Genomic DNA, 22,951 nt, shown 5'->3' on the forward strand with positions numbered 1-22,951 from the left:
GGACACATTCTTACCTTGTGATTTGTATATGACTAAACCATTTTATTGACATTAGGAAGTATCTATGGAGGTCAGAAGAATAATGGCCACAGTCTTCACTATTTTAACCCCTTCTGTACTGGGACACATTCTTACCTTGAGATTTGTGTACCATTAGACCATTTTATTGACATTAGGATGTGTCTAGAAGATTAATGGCCTGTCTTTACTATTTTAATCCCTCACATGAGTTTCTGAAGCTGTGTAAAATCACCAAATAGTCACTAGAATGAATAGGGAAACATGTCCTGGTACTGACGGGATTAATAGCAAACATCAGTGCTCTATTAATCTTAACCTCAACACTTGAATTAATTGATGGCTCTGTTACAAGTGTAGAAAATATTAACGTGTGTGTTTGTGTGTGTTGCAGGAAGGATGTCTCAGCAGTGTGTGTGTGTGTGTGTGTGTGTGTGTGTGTGTGTGTGTGTGTGTGTGTGTGTGTGTGTGTGTGTGTCAAAAAGCACTTCAGAATACAGAGATAGGAAATGTATTAACGTGTATGTGCGTTTGTATTACAGGAAAGAAGCACTGGTGGTGGATTAACGTGTGTTTGTTTGTGTGTGTTCCAGGAAGGATGTCGGGGCAGCGTGGCGGTGTGGGGGGTGGGGGTGGTGGGGCAGCAGTGGGGCTCCAGCGGCAACACAAACAGCTCCAGCAGCAATCCACACGGACTCAAGCAGATCGACCTTGACCAGATATGGGGCGACCTGAGGCAAGGCATTGAGCAGGTGGGTGTCCGTCTGTCTGTCCGTCTGTGTGTGTGTGTGTGTGTGTGTGTGTGTGTGTGTGTGTGTGTGTGTGTGTGTGTGTGTGTGTGTGTGTGTGAGATAAATGTTGGTTTTTTTTTTTTTTTTTTTTTTTTTTTTTTTAATGTTTTGATTTTGTTTTTGTTTTCTTTTTGTCCTTCTTTTTTCCTTTACTCGTGTTGTTTTTGTGTCTGTGTCTGTGTGTGTGTGTGTGTATTTGTGTGTGTGTTTGTTTACTTTTCTCATGTTTGACTTTTTTTCTTTTCAGTTTTTTTTTCTTTTTCTTTTTTCTTCTTGCCTATTAGAGTGTTAGTCATTATCTTTATTATTAATTTTTCCAGTCTTTTATCTTGTCTTTTTGTTTTCTTCCTTATCAATCAGAAAGTCACCATTATCATCCTTGTGTCTTTTTTCCATTTAACTGGTTTTTCATTTATTTATTTCACTTCCATGTGTCTTTGTGTCATCAATATTGTCATTTCATATTGTCTTGTTTCTTTTCATTTATTGACTTCATTGTTGCTGAAGATAAGGGAGAGGATCAGCATTACATATGTGCTGTGGTGTGTGTGTGTGTGTGTGTGTGTGTGTGTGTGTGTGTGTGTGTGTGTGTGTGTGTGTGTGTGTGTGTTTACCTAGTTGTATTTACTTAGTTGTATTGTACAAGGTTCAGACAGGGCTCATAGTGTCCTGTCTCCATGTCTCTATTTACCCAATTTTTCTCCAAAGTTATGCACACTATGTGTTGTAACAACTTCATTACTCAGTGCATTCCACTTTTCCACTATTCTATGTGGTAAACTGTTTTCCAGTATCCTTCACACATTGCCTCATCCTGATCTTCTTTACATGTTCTTCTTGTCCTTCCAGCTTCTGTCACCAGCACCAGGTCTTCCTTGTCTATTTTTTCAGTGCCATTTACTATTTTACATGTTGTTATTAGGTCTCCTCATTATCTTCTATCTTGTAAGATTGGCAGTCCCATTTCCTTCAGCTATTCTTCTTATGTTAGGTGTGTGTGTGTGTGTGTGTGTGTGTGTGTGTGTGTGTGTGTATTGGGTCTTCAAGTGAACAAACACATTGTCACAACATACAGAGCAACACTCAGTGATGGGGGTGGTGGATGGGTGGGTGGTGGGGGGGTTGGTGTTGGGTGCACAGTGCACACTACACACACTTCACTGAGCCTCACCACTACCTTGCCAGAAGCCACCAGTAACAGTGACAAGTAACACTCTCAGATGGTATTGAAGGGAGCAATGTTGTGGTGGGTGGCCAGCTAGTCCTGCACTCTGCACACCCCACACCCCACACCCCACACACCACCTCTGTTGTGTGCACCAGAGCAGACCAGTGCACACTAAAGCACTTAAGTAGAGTAAACCAGAGCACAGTATGGCAGGGCAGGGAAGGGGAGGGCAGAGGTGTAGTGGCTGGTGGGTGGCCACGTGTGTGGTGGTGTGTGGTGTGGTGGGTGAGCCCTGTGAGCCACAGGTGGCAGGGCACGGGGGCGGGGTGGCTGTGGACACAGGACACTGGACACAGGATGCAGAGTGGTGATTGGTGCAACTCTCACTGGTAGTGTACATGTTGTTGTGGTTCATAGTGACATTTGATTGGCTGTTCAGTGGTGGAGGCAGCACGTAGCCACAGCTTACAGCACAGCACAGCACAGCCCTGCCTGCTGTCCTTGCAATGCTGCTGCTGGTGCTGCTGCTGCCGCCGCCACTGCTGGTCATAGGTGTCCACTTGTTTGTGTTCTGTCAGATTTCTTGCAATACCTGAGGGACCAAGTGGGGAAATTCCACTTCATTTTATTAAATTCATTTCAGATTTGCTATTCAGCGAATTCCGTCCATTTCCCGCGATCGCGGAAAGTCACAGGCTCTTATAAAGAGGTATTACAGTGCCCCTGTATTTTCACATTCACTGCTGCTTACATATTACTCACAAGAGATTGACGAGATGCCATTCGCTCTAACCTGGGTTCTCTCTATATTGAATATTTGCTTGGTGGTTAAGAGATGGAATGAGTATTGACTCGTCCTGTGAGGTAGCTCACAGCCACTCACTCCTCCCACCGGAGGCTACCCGTCCCAAGGCAGCTGGGTGCTCCCCTGCCGGCCCTCACCCTCCTTGCTTCCACAGGTGTACAACAGCCAGGAGATGTCCCGGCCGCGCTACATGCAGCTCTACACACACGTCTACAACTACTGCACCTCGGTACGTGGCTCCCCCTCCTCTCTCTCTCTCTCTCTCTCTCTCTCTCTCTCTCTCTCTCTCTCTCTCTCTCTCTCTCTCTCTCTCTCTCTCTCTCTCTCTCTCTCTCTCTCTCTCTCTCTCTCTCTCTCTCTCTCTCTCTCTCTCTCTCTCTCTCTCTCTCTCCCTTTGGTGCTCCTGTGTGTTAACTTGGCTTATGGTTTTGTGAATGTGTATTGTGATGAGTAGTGAGTGTGTGTAATGGTGACATGTGGTGGTGCACAGGTCCACCAGCAGTCCACCAAGGCGGGCAGCAGCGGCGGTGGACAGCGGGCCAAGAAGAGCACAGCGGCGGGCAGCGGAGCACAGTTTGTGGGGTTGGAACTGTATAAACGCTTAAAAGACTTCCTCAAGACATACCTTCTCACGCTGATGAAGGTGAGCCACTCCACACACCCTTACTCTTGTCCTTGTCCTTGTCTTTGTCTTGCCATACTCCCACACTGCCACTGTACACCCTCCACACCACACCACACCACACTAAACTTAACCAAACCAAACCACACCACACCACACACCACCTCCTTGTGTTTGCTCGCCACCTTGTCTTTGGCTGGTGTGGTGTGGGTGTGGGTAGGGGTGGTGGTGTGTGTAGCTCACCTGATGTTCCTTTGCCTTGCAGGATGGTGTAGACCTGATGGATGAAGAGGTGCTCAGATTCTACACCAGGCAGTGGGAAGAGTACCAGTTCTCCAGCAAGGTCAGTGTCTCAGTGTGTTTGAGTGTGTGTGTGTGTGTGTGTGTGTGTGTGTGTGAGTGTTTGAGTGTATTTGAGTGTTTGTTTGAGTGACTGAGTGTTTGAGTGTGAGTGTTCTGAGTGTATTTGAGTGTTTGAGTATGTGTCTGAGTGTTTTGAGTGAGTGTTTGAGTGTGTTTCAGTGTTTGTTTGAGTGGTGTTTGAGTGTTTGAGTGTGTGAATGCCTGAATGTCTCCTCTGTGTGTTTGTGTGTGTGTGTTGCGGCAAAGATGTGTGTGTGTGTGTGTGTGTGTGTGTTGCTGAAAAGTATGTATCACAGTGTGTGTGTGTGTTGCTGCAAAGATGTGTGTCAGTGTTCATGTGTGTGTGTGTGTGTGTGTGCATAATGTATCAGTGTGTTACTTGTGTTGACTGTGTGTGTGTGTGTGTGCCCTCAGGTGTTGAACGGGGTGTGTGCCTACCTGAACCGACACTGGGTGAAGCGGGAGTGTGATGAGGGACACAAAGGTATTTACGAGATCTACCAGCTGGCTCTCGTCACCTGGAGGGACCACCTCTTCCAGCCTCTCAACAAGCAGGTAAGTGTGTGTGTGTGTGTGTGTGTGTGTGTGTGTGTGTGTGTCACTGCAAAAATATCAGTGTGTGTATAGCTGCAAAGATGTGTCTCAGTGTGTGTGTGTGTGTGTGTGTGTTTGTGTATCACTAAGCCCATTCCTGAGTGTTGTTGTATCCTTCAGGTGACCAACGCAGTACTGAAGCTGATTGAGAGGGAGAGGAACGGAGAGACCATCAACACCAGGCTTGTCTCCGGCGTCATGAACTGCTACGTGGAACTGGGTGAGTGCTCCGCTGTTTGGGGTGTTTAGGAGTTGTTTCAGGGAAGTTTGGGTGTGTTTTGGGGTGTTTTGGGGTGTTTTGGGGTGTTTCAGGGAAGTTTGTGTGTGTGTGGGTATTTTGGGGGTATTTCAGGGAAGTTTGTGTGTGTTTGTGTTTGGGGTGTTTTGGGTGGTGTTTAAGGGTATGTTTGGGGGGGTGTTTTGGGGAGTGTTTCAGGGAAGTTTGGGTGGTGTGTTTAGGTGTATGTTTGGGAGATGTTTAGGGGTGTGTTTGGAGTGGTTCTGGGGGTGTGTTTGGGGGTGTTTTCATCTGTCCAACACATTAACCCTACATAAGGTAATCCAAACAGCACATAATGTAATCCAAACAAACAGCATCTTTTTCTACTATTGTTGTGTGCCATGGCTGACAGCAATGTTTGTGTGTGTGTGTGTGTGTGTGTGTGTATGTATTTACCTAATTGTAACATACGGGAAAAGAGCTATGCTCGTGTTGTCCCGTCTCCATATCTATTAATGTCCAGCTTTTTCTTAAAATCATGAATATTCCTTGCGTTGACCACTTCCACGTCTAAACTATTCCATGCTTCCACCCTTCTATGAGGAAGCTATATTTTTCACATCTCTCCTATAAGTGGCCATTTTAGTTTTTCCCATGCCCTCTCGACATTCTTCCATTCCACATACACAGATCTTCCCTATCCATTTTTCCATGCCAATCATCACTCTGTATATTGCTATCAGGTCTCCCCTTTCTCTTCTGTTTTCCAGGGTTGGAAGTTGCATTCTTTTCAGTCTGTCTTCATAAGTCAAATCTCTTAAGTCAGGCACCATTTTGTTGCAGCCCTCTGTACTTTCTCTAGTTTCCTTATGTGTTTCTTTAAGTTCGAGCCCACTGTATTGTTGCATATTCAAGCCTCGGTCTTATCATTGCAGTAATTATTTTCTTCATCATTTCTTCATCTAGATATCTGAACGCCACTCTTATGTTCCTCAATAAGTTCAATACTTCTCCAATTATTTTGTTTATATGTCTCTCTGGCGATAGGTCATTGGTAATTGTCACCCCAAGGTCTTTTTCTTCATGACTGGTTTTATGTCTTCATTTCCTATCTTGTACATACTCCTGATTCTTCTTTCACTCTTGCCAAACTCTATTTTCTTGCATTTTGTCGTGTTGAACTCCATTTGCCATGTACAGCTCCATTTCCATATTCTGTCCAAGTCTTCCTGGAGTAGTTCGCAATCTTTGTCACATCTCACTTTTCTTAACAATTTTGCATCGTCTGCAAATAGGCTCACATAACTGGACACCCCATCCACCATGTCATTTATGTAGACTGCGAACATTACTGGTGCCAACACTGATCCCTGTGGAACTCCACTCTCCACCAATCCCCATTCTGATGGTCTGTCCTTAATTATTGTTCTCATTTCTCTTCCTACCAAAAGTCTTCCATCCATTTTAGTAAACTGCCATGCACTCCTCCTACCATTTCAAGTTTCCAGATCAGTCTCTGGTGTGGTACCTTATCAAAGGCCTTTTTTAAATCCAGATATATTCCATCAGCCCAACCATCTCTTTCCTGTATTACATCTATCACCCTCGAATAGTAACATATCAGGTTTGTCGTGCATGAACGCCCTTTCCTAAAACCAAATTGACACTCACAAAGTATGTCATTTTTCTCCAAGAAGTCTGTCCATCTAGTCTTCACCACCCTCTCACACATCTTAGCTACCACACTTGTAAGTGACACTGGTCTATAGTTCAATGGGTCTCTCTTGTTACCTGATTTATAGATTGGGACAATGTTAGCTCTTTTCCAGTCTTGGGGCACTACACCTTCCCTTAATGAGGCATCAATTACTTCACAAACTTTTTCTGCCAATTGCTCCCTGCATTCTCTTAAAATCCATCCTGATACCCCATCAGGTCCCACAGCTTTTCTCACTTCTAAACTCCCCATCATGTTCTTGATCTCCTCCACAGTTACTTGAAACTCCTTCATAATCCCTTTCTGTTCCATTACCAGTGGTTTGTCAAAAGCAGTCTCCTTTGTGAATACCTTCCGAAAGCATCCATTCATAGCCTCTGCCATTTCCCTGGGATCTTCACTGTATACTCCATTTACTTCTAAACTTTCAATACTTTCTCTATTTTTGATGTTGTTGTTCACATGTCTGTAAAAAGCCTTGGTTGGTCTTTACATTTATCAATTATATCCTTTTCTTGTTTCTTTCTTTCTTCTCTTCTAATCAACACATATTCATTTCTTGCTCTTTTGTAACTTTCCCACTGCTTAATCCGTCTTTTCCTTCTCCACCTCTTCCATGCATCCTCTTTTCTTGTTCTAGCCTTTTCACATCTATCGTTAAACCAGTCCTGCTTTCCAACTTCTCTATGTTGTCTTATTGGTACAAATTTTTCTCACCTTCTTTGTATATTTTTATAAATTCCTTCCACTTTTCATTTGCTCCTTAGCACTCTTGAATTTCATCCAATTTGTCTCTTGAAAGAATTTCTTTAGGTTTCCAAAATCTGTCTTGGCATAATTCCATCTTCCCACTTTATATTCTTCATTTCTTCTAGATTTCTCTTCGTCTATCACCTTGAACTCCAAAACTGCATGATCACTCTTTGCTAAAGGGCACTCCACCCTCATCTCCTCAATGACCATTGGCTCTGTACTAAAGACCAAGTCCAGTCTTGACGATGCTCCCTCTCCTCCAAACCTAGTATCTTCTTTGACCCACTGAGTTAACACATTTTCCATTGCCAGTGTCAATAGTGTATTTCCCCATGTTGTCTCTGATCCTTCCATTGACCAGTCCTCCCAACACACCTCTTTACAATTAAAATCTCCCATCATTATAGTTCGTTCACAGCCACCCAACATTTCTTCCAGACATGTTCCTGTATCACTTATCATTTCTTCATATTCCTGTACTGACCATGCATTTGTCTTAGGTGGTACGTACACCACTATGTAGTGCCTCTTTTTCCTTCATTAGTTTCTGCTCTGATCTTTAGCACTTCTGCCTTTCCCATACCTTTTTCACTTGATCCACCTTTATATCTTTTTTAACCAGCAACATCACTCCTCCTCCCATCTTACCTACTCTATTTCTTTTCCAAACGTTATATTTCCCTTCTCCAACCTTCATCAGGTCTTCTCCTCTCTCAGTTTTGTTTCAGTAAGACCCACAATATCTGGGTTCTTGTCCCTCAAGTAATCGTTGAGTTCTAAAATCCCGATATCACTCCATTTATGTTGGAATACATTACATTTCGCTCATATGTAAGTTTCTTTAGTCCTTTCTTGCTGTACTTTTCTGGGTTATGAACCACTTCCTCAGTCTCATATCCAAGATTCTCCAGAAAAACTCTTTCTTCTCTTCTTCTGTCCTCTCTTCATTTTTTTCAAAGCCTCCTTTCTCAACTCATTTAACATTTCTCTTTCCTTTTCACCGAGATCTCTTCTCAACCAAATCTTCCTTGTTGTTTCCTGCTGGGCTAGCCTCCATGACTTCTCCACCAATTCATCTACATCCTTTTGTGACTTAAGTTTGATTCTTATTGGCCTCATACCTTCTCTTGTGAACTTTCCAATTCTATGGAAGTCCTCTATTTCTTGTACTAGGTCTTTTCCCTCCTCTTGCACCACATTAATGATATTATTTATCACCTTTTTTATGTTTTTCTCTCTCTCCATTTTACTCGGTGTCTTATCCTCCTCCACACCAAATATCACCACACATCTCTTTTTGTCTACAGTTTCCCTCACCAATGTCTCATTTGACTTAATAACCTTCACCACTTTCTCATGTGTGTGTGTGTGTGTGTGTGTGTGTGTGTGTGTGTGTGTGTGTGTGTGTCTCCCAGATGACTACACACCAGTTCACCAGAACCGGGTCACTCAAAACTTGCTGTATTGATAAGAAGCCAGCCAGCCCCTCACAGTTTCCCTCCACTCAGCCCCTCAATTTCTCTCCACATAGCCCCTCACAGTCTTCCACCAGCCAGCCCCTCACAGTCCAGCCAGCCTCTCAGTGTCCCAGCAGCTAGCCCCTCACAGTCCAGCCAGCTTTTCACAGTCTCCCAGCAGCCAGCCCCTCACAGTTTCCCTCCATAAGCCTTTCACAGTATCTCCAACCAGCCCCTCACAGTCCAGCCAGCCCCTCAGTGTCGCAGCAGCCAGCCCCTCACAGTGTCCCAGCAGCCAGCCCCCTCACAGGTTCTTTCCACACAGCTCCTCACAGTGTCCCAGCAGCCAGCCCCTCACAGTGTCTCTCCACAGGTCTGAACGAGGATGAGCCCAGTGCAAGGGGCCAAAACTTGTCTGTGTACCGGGAGTCCTTTGAGAACACCTTCCTGGAGGACACGGAGCGCTTCTACACCAGGGAAAGCACCGAGTTCCTGAGAAATAATCCTGTCACTGAGTACATGAAGAAGGTAATAAGGGAGGGGTGAGGGGTGAGGGAGGGGAGTGTGTGTGGGGTGGGGGAGGGGTTGGTGTAGTGTGCTGGTGTGTGTGTGTTGAGTGATGGGTCTGTTGTTGTGTTTGTTGTTTTTCTTGTGTTTTTTGGGGGGTTTGAAGAAGGTAAAGTGTGTGTGTAGGGGGATATGGATGGGGTGGGGGAGGGAGGGAGGTGGGTGTGTATTGGTGTGTGTTGTGTGAAGGGTTTGTGGTCTTGTGTTTATTGTTTTCTTTACCCCTTCAGTACTGGGACACATTTTTACCTTGAGTTTTGTGCGTGATTAGACCATTTTATTGACATTAGGAGGTCAGAAGATTAATGGCTACAGTCTTCACTATTTTAATCCCCCACATGAGTTTCTGAAGCTGTATAAAATCACCCAATAGTAAGCAGAATGAATAGGGAAATGCATCATGCTACTGAAGGAGTTAAAGACAATAGGTAGTGAATGAAATAAGAACGTGTAGAATTAATCCTTAAAACATTGACACCTTTACAGCAAACTAACAAGAAATTAACACACAAGCATAGGAGGAAATAAATACTGAAGGGGTTGAATACAAACTTAGCTCACCACATCATTGTTTCCTTCCCTGCATGACACTGCAGGGGTTACATACAAACTTGGCCCTTCACATCACAGTTTCCTTTCCCCTCACAAAACTAACAAGAAATCCTTAACACACAAGAATATGAGGGAATAAATGCAAAAGGGGTTACATACAATCTTAGCCCTTCACATCAATGTTTCCTTTCTCCACATAGATACTGAAGGGGCTAAAATACAAACTTAGCCCCTCACATATTTTTCCTTCCCTCACATAGATACTGAAGGGGTTAAAATACAAACTAGCCCTTCACATCACCATTTCTTTCCCCCACATAGATACCAAAGAGGTTAAAATACAAATCACTCTTTCTCCACATCACCGTTTTCTTTCCCCCATAGATATTAGATGGGTTAAAATACAAATTTCCTCCCCCCCTCCATGGCAGGCCGAGACACGTTTACTGGAGGAGCAGCGGCGGGTGCAGGTGTACCTTCACGAGACCACACTGGAGAAGCTTGGCAAGGCGTGAGAAGGTGCTCATTGAGAAGCACCTGGAGATCTTCCACAATGAGTTCCAACATTTACTCAATGACGACAAGAATGAAGACCTGGCCAGGATGTACCAGCTTGTCTCCAGGTCTGTCTCTGTGTGTGTGTGTGTGTGTGTGTGTGTGTGTGTGTGTGTGTGTGTGTGTGTGTGTGTGTGTGTGTGAGTAAGCAGAACAAAACACTTAATATTAATGAATCACTTTGAGTCTTATGTGTGTGTGTGTATTTGAGAGAGAGAGAGAGAGAGAGAGAGAGAGAGGGAGGGAGTGAGTGAGCAAATGACCAAAATAGAATAAGCAAATGACCAAAATAGAATAAGATCTTGAGACGTGTGTGTGTGTGTGTGTGTGTGTGTGTGTGTGTGTGTGTGTGTGTGTGTGTGTGTAATTCACTGTTTGATCTGCTGCAGTCTCTGATGAGACAGCCAGACGTTACCCTACGGAACGAGCTCAGAGCTCATTGTTTCCGATCTTGGGATAGGCCTGAGACCAGGCACACACCACACACCGGGACAACAAGGTCACAACTCCTCGATTTACATCCCGTACCTACTCACTGCTAGGTGAACAGGGGCTACACGTCAAAGGAGACACACCCAAATATCTCCACCTGGCCGGGGAATCGAACCCCGGTCCTCTGGTTTGTGAAGCCACTGAGCTACCGGGTGTGTGTATGTGTGCGTGTTGCCAGTTGAGTGGAGCAACAATCATGATCCTTAGTGTGTGTGTGGTGTGTGAGCGTTGGCAACTCTTGGCAGGATACCCGACGGCCTGCGTGAGCTGCGGACACTCCTGGAGCAGCACATCACCAACCAGGGTCTCGCCGCCATCGACCGCTGCGGTGACTCAGCCATTAATGTGAGTCAAGTCTGGCCCTCTCTCCCCTCATCTCACTCCTGTCTGTCTGTTTCTCTCTTCATTGCATTCCTGTCTCTGTCTGTCTTCATTCCATTCATGTCTGTCTGTTTCTCTCTTCATTGCATTCCTGTCTGTCTATTTGTCTTTATTGCATTCCTGTCTGTTTCTCTTTTCATTGCATTCCTGTCTGTCCATGTCTTTATTGCATTCCTGTCTGTTTCTCTTCATTGCATTCCTGTCTGTCTATTTCTGTCTTTATTTCATTCCTGTCTGTCTGTTTCTGTCTTCATTGCATCCTATCTTTACTTCATTGCTTTCTGGCTCTATTCTGTCTTCATTTCATTCCTGTCTGGCCATTTCTGTCTTTAGTTAATTTGTCTGCACTCCCTTGAATGCCATAAAACCTTAATTTTGGGAAAGGTTGAATTTTTGACTTATTTGAATCCATTATTGCATTTTATTCCTTGTTACTCCTTTCTCTCTCTCTCTCTCTCTCTCTCTCTCTCTCTCTCTCTCTCTCTCTCTCTCTCTCTCTCTCTCTCTCTCTCTCTCTTGTCTTTTTCTTTTATACCTTCCCTTCAGATATTTAGTGGTTTTATTTCCTTTTTTTTTATTTTATTTATTTATTTATTGTTATTGTTATTGTTATTGTTGTTTATTTATTTATTTATTTATTTATTTATTTTTTTTTATCTTCACATCCTATGATATCCTTTTCTTCATATGTATAATGTGTCTCTTTCTCCCTCCACACTACAGCAGGATCTTAAAATTTTCCTGTAGACAATTCTTTCCTTTATTTTTTAGTCTTTTTCTTATATCTTTGCATTCCATAATACTTCTCTTCTATCTATCTTCATGTTCTATCCATCTTAGCTTTCCACAATACTCTTCTGCCTATCTTCACGCTCTATCTATCTTCGCATTCCTGAATACTCTTCTATCTATCTATCTTCACCTTCTATCTATCTTCGCGCTCCATAAGGTGTGTAATGTGATTTTGTCCCTCCACCTTGCAGCAGGATCCTAGGGTTTATGTGCAGACAATCATTTCTTTTCTCTTTTGGTCTTTTTCTTATTTTCCCTTGCCTCACATGACATACTGTTCCTCTCAGGTGTTTAATGGCTACTGTTTTCCTTCTTACTCTCAAATAGGATCTTAAAATTTACAGACAATCCTTTCCTTAATTTTTTGTCATTTTCTTCCGTTACCTTTCCTTACATGACATACTGCTCTCTTCAGGTGTGTAATGTGTCCCTTTGTCCCTCCCTCTTGCAGCAGGATCCCAAGATTTACGTGCAGACAATCCTGGAGGTTCACCGCAAGTACAACTCTCTGGTGCTGACGGCCTTCAACAATGACACCGGCTTTGTGGCGGCGCTGGACAAGGCGTGCGGTCGCTTCATCAATAACAACAGCGTCACCAAGCACCCCAACTCATCCTCCAAGTCACCAGAACTCCTCGCCAAGTACTGTGATCTACTGCTTAAGAAGTCGTCAAAGAACCCGGAGGAGGCTGAGCTGGAGGACACTTTGAACCAGGTGTGTGGGGTAGCTAGCATAACCTAACCTTACCTTATCTTACCTTACCTAACCTTACCATAACTTAACTGAACTTAACCTTACCTTACTTTAATTTGCCTTACCTTACCTTACCTTACCTAACCCAGAGGAGGCAGAGCTGGAGAACACACTCAGCCAATCAGTTCTAACTTTTCTGCACCCTGTAACATAATTCCCTTGTCATTTTTAACTTTCCTTGTAACAAATTTCCCTTTACCTGCACTGATGCATTCCCGTCCAGGTGACAGAGCAAATAAAAGTCTATTCTAACTTTCTGTAGCCTGCTAACATAATTTCCATGTCATTTTTAGCTTTCCTGTATCCTGTATTCTTTACTTCACTAATTCATTGCTCAACAAGTGATAAAACAAATGAAACAGCGAATTCTAAGTCTTCTGTAGTCTGCTAACATAATTTTCTTGTCATTTTTAGCTCTCCTGTATCCTGTGAGCCATTTATAACTGCTGTATCCTGTAACAAGTCTCTCAACCTGTACTGATTAATGCATTCCCGTCCAGGTGATGATTGTCTTCAAGTACATCGAGGACAAGGATGTGTTTCAGAAGTTCTACAGCAAGATGTTGGCCAAGCGTCTGGTGCAGCACATGTCGGCCAGCGATGACGCCGAGGCCTCCATGATCTCCAAGCTCAAGCAGGCGTGTGGCTTCGAGTACACCTCCAAACTGCAGCGGATGTTCCAGGTACGAATAGAAAAAAGGTCTTTAGTAACATTTAAACATGGACTGACTAGTGTTTTTGGGGTTTATTTTGCTGTGTGGCTTTGAGTGCACCTCTAAACTGCAGTGGATGTTCCAGGTATGAATAGGAAAGGTGTAACATTTGAACAGAGACTTACTTGTTCCAGATATGAATAGGAAAGGTCCTTGAGTAACATTTAAACAGGGACTGACTTGTGTTTTTAGGGATAATTTTGCTCTGTGTGGCTTTGGGTACACTCCAAACTCCAGCAGATGTTCCAGGTACAAATAGGAAAGGTTCTCTAGTAACATTTGAACAGAGGCTTACTTGTTCCAGGTACGAATAGGAAAGGTCCTCGAGTAACATTTATACAGGGACTTACTTGTGTTCTTAGGGTTTGTTTGGTCTGTGTGGCTTTGAGTACACCTCCAAACTGCAGTGAATGTTCCAGGTACTGATTGGTATAGGAGAGTGTATCAAGTAACATTTAAACAGACTTCCTTGTGTTCTTAGAGTTTGTTTGCTCTGTGTGGCTTTGAGAACACTTCAAAACTACAGCGGGTGTTCTAGGTAGGAATAGAAAAGGGTCTTGAGTAACATTTATGCAGGGATTCTTGCAGCTTCACTTACCTACTTGTGTTTGATGTTTGTGGCCTCAAGTACACCTCAAAAGTACTGTGGATGTTTCAGGTACAATATAATGACTTTCCACTTTCCACTACACACTCAACCAACCTTCCCATCACGTAGCTCAGTGGTTAGAGCGCTGGCTTCACAAGCCAGATGACCGGGGTTCGATTCCCCGGTCGGGTGGAGATATTTGGGTGTGTCTCCTTTGACGTGTAGGTGGTGTTCACCTAGCAGTGTGTAGGTACGGGATGTAAATCGAGGAGTTGTGACCTTGTTGTCCCGGTGTGTGGTGTGTGCCTGGTCTCAGACCTATCCCAAGATAGGAAATAATGAGCTCTGAGCTCGTTCCGTAGAGTAACGTCTGGCTGTCTCGTCAGAGACTGCAGCAGATCAAACAGTGAATTACACACACACCACACCACACCACACCACCTCACCTCTCACCTCCCACCTCACAATACACACACCACTTCCCACTACACCTTCAACCAAGCTTCCCATCAAAGACACACCACTTCATACCTCACCACTACACACTCAGTCAACCTTCCCATCACACACACACCACTTCTCACATTCCACAACACTCAACCAACCTTTCCATCACACACACACACACCCAACTAACTCAAGATCTTTTTTTCCTCTTTATTCTTATTCCTCTGTTTATTCAACGTTCTTCTTCTCTTGATTTTTATTGTTTGATTTTGTAGTCTTTGCTTTTCCATCTTCCTTTCTTACTTATTTTTTATTTATTTATTTATTTATTCATATTTTTACCTTTCACCACCACAGCTGACCTTACCCACCTTTATTCCAGGACATTGGCGTATCAAAAGACCTTAACGACCAGTTCAAGAAGCACCTGGCCACCGGTAATGAACCACTGGACCTGGACTTTGCCATTCAGGTCCTCTCTTCAGGGTCATGGCCCTTCCAGCAGTCCCAGACCTTCACTCTCCCACACGAGGTCAGAGCAAGTGCTGTGTTTTGAGTAACCTCTGTGTTGCTCCTTCACTATTTGTCAGTCAGAAGAAGGGCTGTGTTTTGAATAATTTCCATTGTCCCTTCACCAGTCACCAAAGCTTTTTAGTGATCTTTTAAGGGTGATTTATGTTATGTAGAGGGTTTTAAAGGGTGTTTGTTGTTATATAAGGGGTTTGAAGGGTGTTTGTTGTTATATAGAGGATTTGAAGGGTGTTTTTTAAGGGTGTTTTAAAACTTTTACAGGTCAAGAATATTTTTTTGTTAAATAGAAGTTTTAAGTTTTTTTTTTTTTTTTTTTTTTTTTTTTATTTAGAGGTTTTCAAGGGGGGGTTATTATTCTTCTAGTGATTGGATTTTCACAGTATTGGGGTTTTTAAGTGTGTTTTACATTATGTAGAGGTTCTTAAGGCTGTTTTTTTTATTATTTAAAGACTTTTAAGGGTATTTTTCATTATGTAGAGGTTTTTAAAGGGTGTTTTTTGTTATATAGAGGGTTTTAAAAGGTGTTTGTTATTATAAAGAGGGTTTTAAAGGGTATTTGTTACTATTTTTAGGCCCACTTAGCTGCCAGTTCCCTTGTGGGTTTCCTTGTTGTAACGGTGGTATTGTTGTTTTGTCAGCTGGAGCGGAGTGTGTCGCGCTTCACCTCGTTCTACTCCGGGCAGCACAGCGGTCGCAAGCTCAACTGGCTCTTCCACTTGTCCAAGGGGGAAATAGTCACCAATTGCTTCAAAAACAGGTGAGCTCGGGACAGCCTGTGGAAGGGGTGAAGGTGTGGCTGGACTGGACTGGCACTGGCTTGGCATGATTTGATTTGCTCAGGTTAGGTTTAGTTAAGGTTGGGTTAGTTTGGCTTATCTGAATTTTTATTTATTTATTTTGTTTCTTATTTATTTATTTTTTTCTTTTTTTTAGGTTTAGTTGGTTATTCTAAGTTTTTATTTATCTTTTCATTTTTTTGTATTTATTTTTTTTCTTTTGGGTTGAGTTGATGTATTGATTTATTTGTATTTATTAATTTATTTTATTTATTTATTTTTTTTAGGTTAGGTTGAGTAGGTAAGAGTTGCTGCTGCTTTTTTCTTTTTTTCCCTCTCTTTTTTTCTGTTTTGGTTGTGTTGTGTTGGGTTGAGTTAAGTTAGTTAGGTTAGGTTAGGTTAGGTTGGGTTTAGTTTATTGTGTTGGGTTGGGTTGGGTTGGGTTAGGTTATGTTGGGTTGGGTTAAGTTAGTTGTGTTGTGTTGGGTTGGGTTGGGTTAAGTTAGTTGGGTTGGGTTGGGTTGCTTAGGTCAGTTTGTCTTGGAAAGTGTTGTTGTTGTGACTGTGCTGTTGGTCTTTCATTAATTAGGGAGTAGGTGAGTGTGTTTTTATTAGTAAGTTTAAGTTGTTGTGCCATCATTGTAACCCACTCATTGCTTGTCTGGAAAATGTGACTCTTTGCTGTTGGTCTTTCATTTACAAGAGTGAGTGAGTTTGTTTTCTTAATTGAGTATTTGTTAATTCACTTCAAATTCTGATGCAAAGAAGCTAAATTATGATAAGAAATGAAAGTATAACATGTTTTTTTTTGGAGATAAGTCAGAATAAAAAAATAAACATAACTATTTTTCTAGATATTTAGGCAAGTATTGGTAATTTTAAAAGGTAGGAGTGAAAAATATCCTGATAACATTCTAAACAGTCACAAATAAGACAAATACACACAACAGCAAGGCTTAAGTAGAAAATATAATGTTAGCAGTGAAATAAGAAGTGAAGATAATGAATGTACTGCAATATTTAGATCTTATTCACCAGAGACATATGGGTGAATGGTGCAGCACTGACTGTTATTGTTGTTGTTGTTGTGGCAGGTATACGCTTCAAGCCTCTACCTTCCAAATGGCTGTGCTGCTGCAGTTCAATACTGCTGTGTCTTGGAGTGTTAGCCATCTGCAGGTCAGTAGTGTGTGTGTGTGTGTGTGTGTGTGTGTGTGTGTGTGTGTGTGTGTGTGTGTGTGTGTGTGTGTTTCACTGTTTGGTCTGCTGCAGTCTCTGACGAGACAGCCAGACGTTACCCTCTGAACGAGCTCAGAGCTCATTATTTCCAATCTTCGGATAGGCCTGAGACCAGGCACACACCACACACCGGGACAACAAGGTCACAACTCCTCGATTTACATCCCGTACCTACTCACTGCTAGGTGAACAGCACCTACACGTGAAAGGAGACACACCCAAATATCTCCACCCGGCCGGGGAATCGAACCCCGGTCCTCTGGCTTGTGAAGCCAGCGCTGTAACCACTGAGTTACCGTGTGTGTGTGTGTGTGTGTGTGTGTGTGTGTGTGTGTGTGTGTGTGTGTGTGTGTGTGTGTGTGTGTGTTTACCGAGTTGTATATTGCAGGGTTGGAGTGGGGCTCATAGTGACCTGTCTCCATATCTACATTTATTCAACTTTTCCTTAAATTTGTGCACACTTTCTGCTGCTACAATCTCTTCACTCAAGCCTTTCCAGATGTCCACCGTCCTGCATGGAAAACTATACTTTTAAATGTTCCTCACACAGACTTTTTATGATCTTGGAGTGTCCTCTTGTTCTTCTATCTCCAACCTCTGTCAATGTTACCAGGTCTTGTCTATCTATCTTTTCCATACAGTTTACTAACTTATACAAAGTTAGTAGGGCTTCTCTTTCCCGTTTATCCTTCAAAGTTGGCAGTTCCATTTCCTTCAGTCATTCTTCATAGAGAAAATCCTTTCTTTCTGGCACCATCTTTGTAGCGGTCCTTTGGATTCTTTCTAGTTTCTTGATGTCTTTCTGCCTGTATGGTGACCACAGAACTGCTGTATATTCTACTCTAGGTGTGTGTGTGTGTGTGTGTGTGTGTGTGTGTGTGTGTGTGTGTGTGTGTGTGTGTGTGTGTGTGTGTGTGTGTGTGTGTGTGTGTGTGTGTGTGGCTCACCTGTTGTTACCTGTTGTTAGTGTAAGGCACCCCACCATCACAGGTGAGGCTAATGAGTGTCCAACCCACTACTGTGTTGGAGTGGTGTTTGTGGTACACAGATTAACTTTCTCTGATATATTTGCACCAACAGGAAAACAGGAAGTGAAACAAATAGATAAATAAATGAAAGTAATGTAGTGTTGGCGAGGTGCACAGATTAACTTTCTAAGATATATTTGTGCCATCTTAACCTTAATTCAATACGGAAACAGGAAGTTAAAAAAAAAAGGAAAAAAAAGGATAAATCAGTGAAAATAATGTAATGTGAGTGAGCGTAGATTAATTTCCCTTTGTATTTGGTTTCCCTTTGTGTTTCAGGAGATAACGGGCATTTCCTAAAGTTGTAAAATAAAAAAAAAACTAATGATGAGGTAGATAGATTAGTTTCCCTTTGCATTTCCTTCCCCTTCATATTGAATTTCCCTTTGTGTTTCATATCTGTGTGTGTTTCAGGAGATGACGGGCATTTCCCAAGACATTCTCCTGCAAGTGGTGCAAATCCTGCTGAAGTGCAAGCTGCTCATCTCGGAGGACGATGAGGACGTCTCCCTCGACTCCAGGGTGAACCTTTTCCTTGGCTACAAGAACAAGAAACTCAGAGTCAACATCAACGTGCCAATGAAGACAGAAATGAAGGTTGTTGTTGTTGTTGTTCTCTCTCTCTCTCTCTCTCTCTCTCTCTCTCTCTCTCTCTCTCTCTCTCTCTCTCTCTCTCTCTCTCTCTCTCTCTTCATAACTAAGTACACAAAGCTCAAGACATTTAGTTGTACCACAATACCACAAAACAGTTCACCACACCACAATTGCCACACTTGTCTTTCCAGTTCACCACACTCACCACACTTGTCTATCCACTTCACCACACAACACCACTCTCACCTTTCCACTTCACCACACTCTCACCACACTTGTCTATCCACTTCACCACACAACACCACACTCTCCCCACACACTCACCACACTTGTCTTTCCTGGTGACAGATTGAGCAGGAGTTGACCCACAAACACATTGAGGAGGACCGGAAGCTGCTGATCCAGGCGGCCATTGTGCGGATAATGAAGATGAGGAAAGTGTGCAAACACCAGCAACTCCTCATGGAAGTACTCAATCAACTCACTCCAAGATTCAAACCCAGAGTACCCACTATTAAGGTGTGTGTGTGTGTGTGTGTGTGTGTGTGTGTGTTCTTATATATCTTTTGTGTTGTTAGTTTTTCCTTGTCTTTTTCTTTTTTTCTTTTAATTGATTTTCTTTTGCTCAAGGTCAGTCATGCATGTGTTTGTGTGTTTGTCTGTTTATTTGTGGTGTTTTTATGTGGCTCTTGTTTTTTTGCATTCGTTTCTTTTTATTTATTTATTTATTTTACTTATTTGCTTCATTGATTTTCTTAAGGCAGGGTATCCACTGTTAAGGCCAGTCAGGTGGTGTGTTTGTGTGTGTGTTTGTTTGTGGTGTCTGTGTGGTTCTTGTTTATTTAGTGTGTTTTGTTCTGTTAGTTTCTTTTCTTTTATTTCTTTTCATAGGTGTGTTACTGCAGAAACAAACCATACAACACAAAACTCCCATAATGTCCACAAAATACCTTCAAACACACAAAAACACCCCATTATGCCCCACAAAATACTGCAAACACACAAAAACACCCCATAATGTCCACAAAATACCTCCAAACACACAAAAACATCCCATAATGCCCCACAAAACACTGCAAAACACACAAAAACACCCCATAATGCCCTCTAAATACCTCCAAACACACACAAACATCCCATAATGCCTCACAAAACACCTCCAAACACAAAACATGCTTTAATGTCTCACAAAATACCACAAAACACCCAAAATAACACTTAATCCCCACAGAACACCCTAAAACATCCAGAACACCCTTTAATTCCCACAAAACACCCCCAAACACCCAAAAACACCCCATAATCACCCACAAAACACTGCCAAACACCCAAAATAACACTTAATCCCCACAGAACACCCTAAAATACCCAAAACACCCCCAAAACACACAAAAACACCCCATAATGCCCCAGAAAATACCTCCACACACAAAAATAACTTAATCCCCACAGAACACCTAAAACACCCAAAAGATTTCCAAAACACCCCATAATGCCTCACAAAACACTTCCAAACACACAGAAGCACACCTGAATCCCCTCAAAACACCTAAACCATGCCTTAACACCCCAAATAACCTAGTAATTCTCACAAAACACCCAAAACAATGCACAGGTACACACCACAAACCCGACAGTAACCCCAAATTTTCTTTCCTTCCAGAGATGCATTGACATTCTGATCGAGAAGGAATATCTAGAAAGAATAGATGGGCAGAAGGACACGTACAGTTACCTTGCATAAATAAGGTAGATAGTGTAAGTAGGGAAAAGAGGAAAACAAGGAGTGGCCAGGCCGGAAGCACAGTGTTGTCTGGGAGTGGGACTGTGCGTGTGGTGATGTATTACTGCAGGCCTTGCCATCACCAGGGTTGTCTTTGGGCTGTGGGCTGTGGGAGGGTCTGGGGCGGGACGGGATGGGAGGGTAGGAACAAGGAGTATAAAGGGTAACTGTTCTTGCTTTGAGGCAGCACGTTTCAGGCAAGTCCACTGCTCCTAAGATGCTTGTAACTGCTCACTCACACTTAAAAAAATACAAAATGAAAAAAAAATGTGCCGGGGAGAAGCGTCCACTTGTAATATTATGAAGTGGTGGACACTTTTTATTCCCCTGCAAACTGTACTCTTGTTTTTTTTTCTCTTTTTTTCACACCTGGAATTGGATGATGATAATGTTTTCCCCCATGAAGGTGTGTTTGTTCCAGCAGGCTGAGCTGAGCCAAGTCGAGGCTTGCTTGTCGATATATTACCGCTGCGTTCTCATCTTTCTCCACCTTTGCCGGCTTGCTGAGTGCTTGTTTGTGCAGCGGCGGCAGGCATGGCAGGGAGCGGTTCTTGGGTTCTCTCTCTCTCTCTCTCTCTCTCTCTCTCTCTCTCTCTCTCTCTCTCTCTCTCTCTCTCTCTCTCTCTCTCTGTCTGTCTCTCCGTCTGTCTCACGTGTTGTTGATAGGAAAGCGAGTGTGAAGCAAGAGTCTCATTCAGGTAGTGTGCAAATCAGAGTTATATTGTTATCACATTTGTGTCTCCCTCCCCCACATGAAATAGTTCTTTTTTTTATTATTTTCAATTCTCCTCATGTACTATTCCAGTGTCTGTCTGGTTGTAAGAGGCTTTATCCTGTTCCTTAACATCAAAGCATTTTATAAGAATCAAGTCTTTCATTCCCGGCTTGGGAAGTACACAGATCCACTTGAACGGCATTTGAAGGTTGGCGTCTGTCTGTCTGTCTGTCTGTATGTGTGTCTGTGTGCCGAGGGGCTGGAGGGTGGAGGATGAGGGTGGGGGGGAGGCCGGCCAAGACTCCCACAGCAGAGTAGGTGTTGATATTTTTGCAGCAACACAGCGTGGATGATTGTGAAGGGTGGTAGTAGCGTGCAGTTCCATATTTGTGTGCTGTAGCCCATTGCATACACACATTAGTGTATAAATGCTCGTGCTGTGATCTGAATATTAAGGTGGGCCAGGTCTGCCAGTAGTCCAAAGGGAAGATTGTCAATTGTTTTAATTTGCAGGGGTTGAGTTAGGTTGAGTTGCTTTTGTTGGTGTGTTGGGTTGCCGGCGGTGTAGGAGTGGCGGTGTTGTGTCTCTCTCTTCCGTTGGTCACGCCAGGCCTTAAGACAGGTGTAAATATTTCAGTGACAGGTTTTTATAGTCTACAACAATTTATTTGGTCGTGTATATCAAATGTGCATGGTATTAATCCCTATTTTTTGAAGATGTTTAACTTGTTCATTCATGATTTACATTCTGAGTGTCCACTATTGCAGGGAAAACTTTCAAAATTATCATGAGCAAAAGCCAGTGTCAGGTGCATCAAATAAGTAAGGTTACCATTACCCAGTTACTATTATCCAGTCTACTGTTGTTAAATATTAAAATATCTAAGTTCCACCTTCAAATTGACTCCTGTTTTATTTCTTTGTAAGTTTACGGCATCAGCGTCAAGACGTCTGCCTTAAGCTAGCCAGTATTTTCCCCAAGATACAACGCATGTACCACTCACTGACTGACTGACTGAGTGGGTGAGTGACTGACTGAGTGGGTGGGTGAGTGAGTGAGTGAGTGAGTGAGTGATCCGCCTACACTTGCACTACTACAGTGGTGTCACCGGACTGCTGACTGAAGTACCTGTTTGATATCTCGTGTCCAACAAACCGGCTTACCATTATGTTCCAGAGCCTATGCCAAGCAGAGGCTCCACTCAATAGTGTCAATAAAGTTACCATCACCACCACTAGTTTCTTGCCGACTTGGTGTTGTGATGCATCACTAGCACACCGGTGGCAGGACTGCTTCTTGATCATGCTCATCACCTTCACCACCACACCATGCCACACCACCACCATGCTAGGTTTGTGATGTAGTCAGTCATATCCATGTTTGAGCTCATTGAACATTGTGTTTGAGAAGGTATGGAGCTTTTATCAGTGTATAATAATCCCAAGGAATATAATGGTGATGATCCAGTGTGTGGCTGTCCCTCATATCATCACTACCTTGCTATTCAAGCCAACAACTGTCAAACAAACATTTCCTGTTCTGCTGTTAACCAAGAGTGAGATTTGATTATGGATCAAAGTGTACATACATGAACACCTTGGCTGGCCATGTCAGTGCTCACCACACTACTTGTCTTGTGTTGACGCTGCTTTCTTGTGTCACCGAGGAGTGCTGGGCAGGGCGGCTCTGGTTTTAGGACCCGCGCGCTGCCGCCAACACGCTTGCTGGGCGGCTGCAGCGGCGGCAGCAGCCAGGGAGGGGCAGGGAGCAGCAGCATTGTGTACATACTGTAGAGTTTTTATGTAAATCCTTACGCTATTGTATCAACTGTTTTAAGAGTACCATTTTCTGTTGGCTTATGGGATAGAATAAATTATTTGATGTTAAACCACTACTGTGTCAATTACTTCATGAGGGTGTAGGAAAACAGGTGG

The 22,951-nt window shown here is 43.1% G+C and overlaps 1 protein-coding gene across 1 annotated transcript; it reads left to right on the forward strand.

The window, feature by feature from the left end:
• The first annotated feature begins 616 nt into the window (after positions 1–616).
• LOC123512561 (cullin-1-like) lies at positions 617–22,905 on the forward strand. Its single transcript, XM_045268989.1, is given in 19 exon segments — positions 617–661; positions 663–770; positions 2,937–3,011; positions 3,273–3,425; positions 3,670–3,747; positions 4,182–4,322; positions 4,482–4,581; positions 8,882–9,036; positions 10,059–10,138; positions 10,140–10,250; positions 10,920–11,019; positions 12,299–12,562; positions 13,102–13,284; positions 14,733–14,882; positions 15,520–15,638; positions 16,752–16,836; positions 18,339–18,521; positions 18,867–19,037; positions 20,182–22,905. Coding segments are annotated over 19 exon segments (2,382 nt in total). The 3' UTR covers positions 20,263–22,905.
• Positions 22,906–22,951: the final 46 nt, after the last annotated feature.

The sequence above is a fragment of the Portunus trituberculatus genome, chromosome 34, assembly GCF_017591435.1.
Source record: "Portunus trituberculatus isolate SZX2019 chromosome 34, ASM1759143v1, whole genome shotgun sequence".
Lineage (NCBI taxonomy): Eukaryota > Metazoa > Arthropoda > Malacostraca > Decapoda > Portunidae > Portunus > Portunus trituberculatus.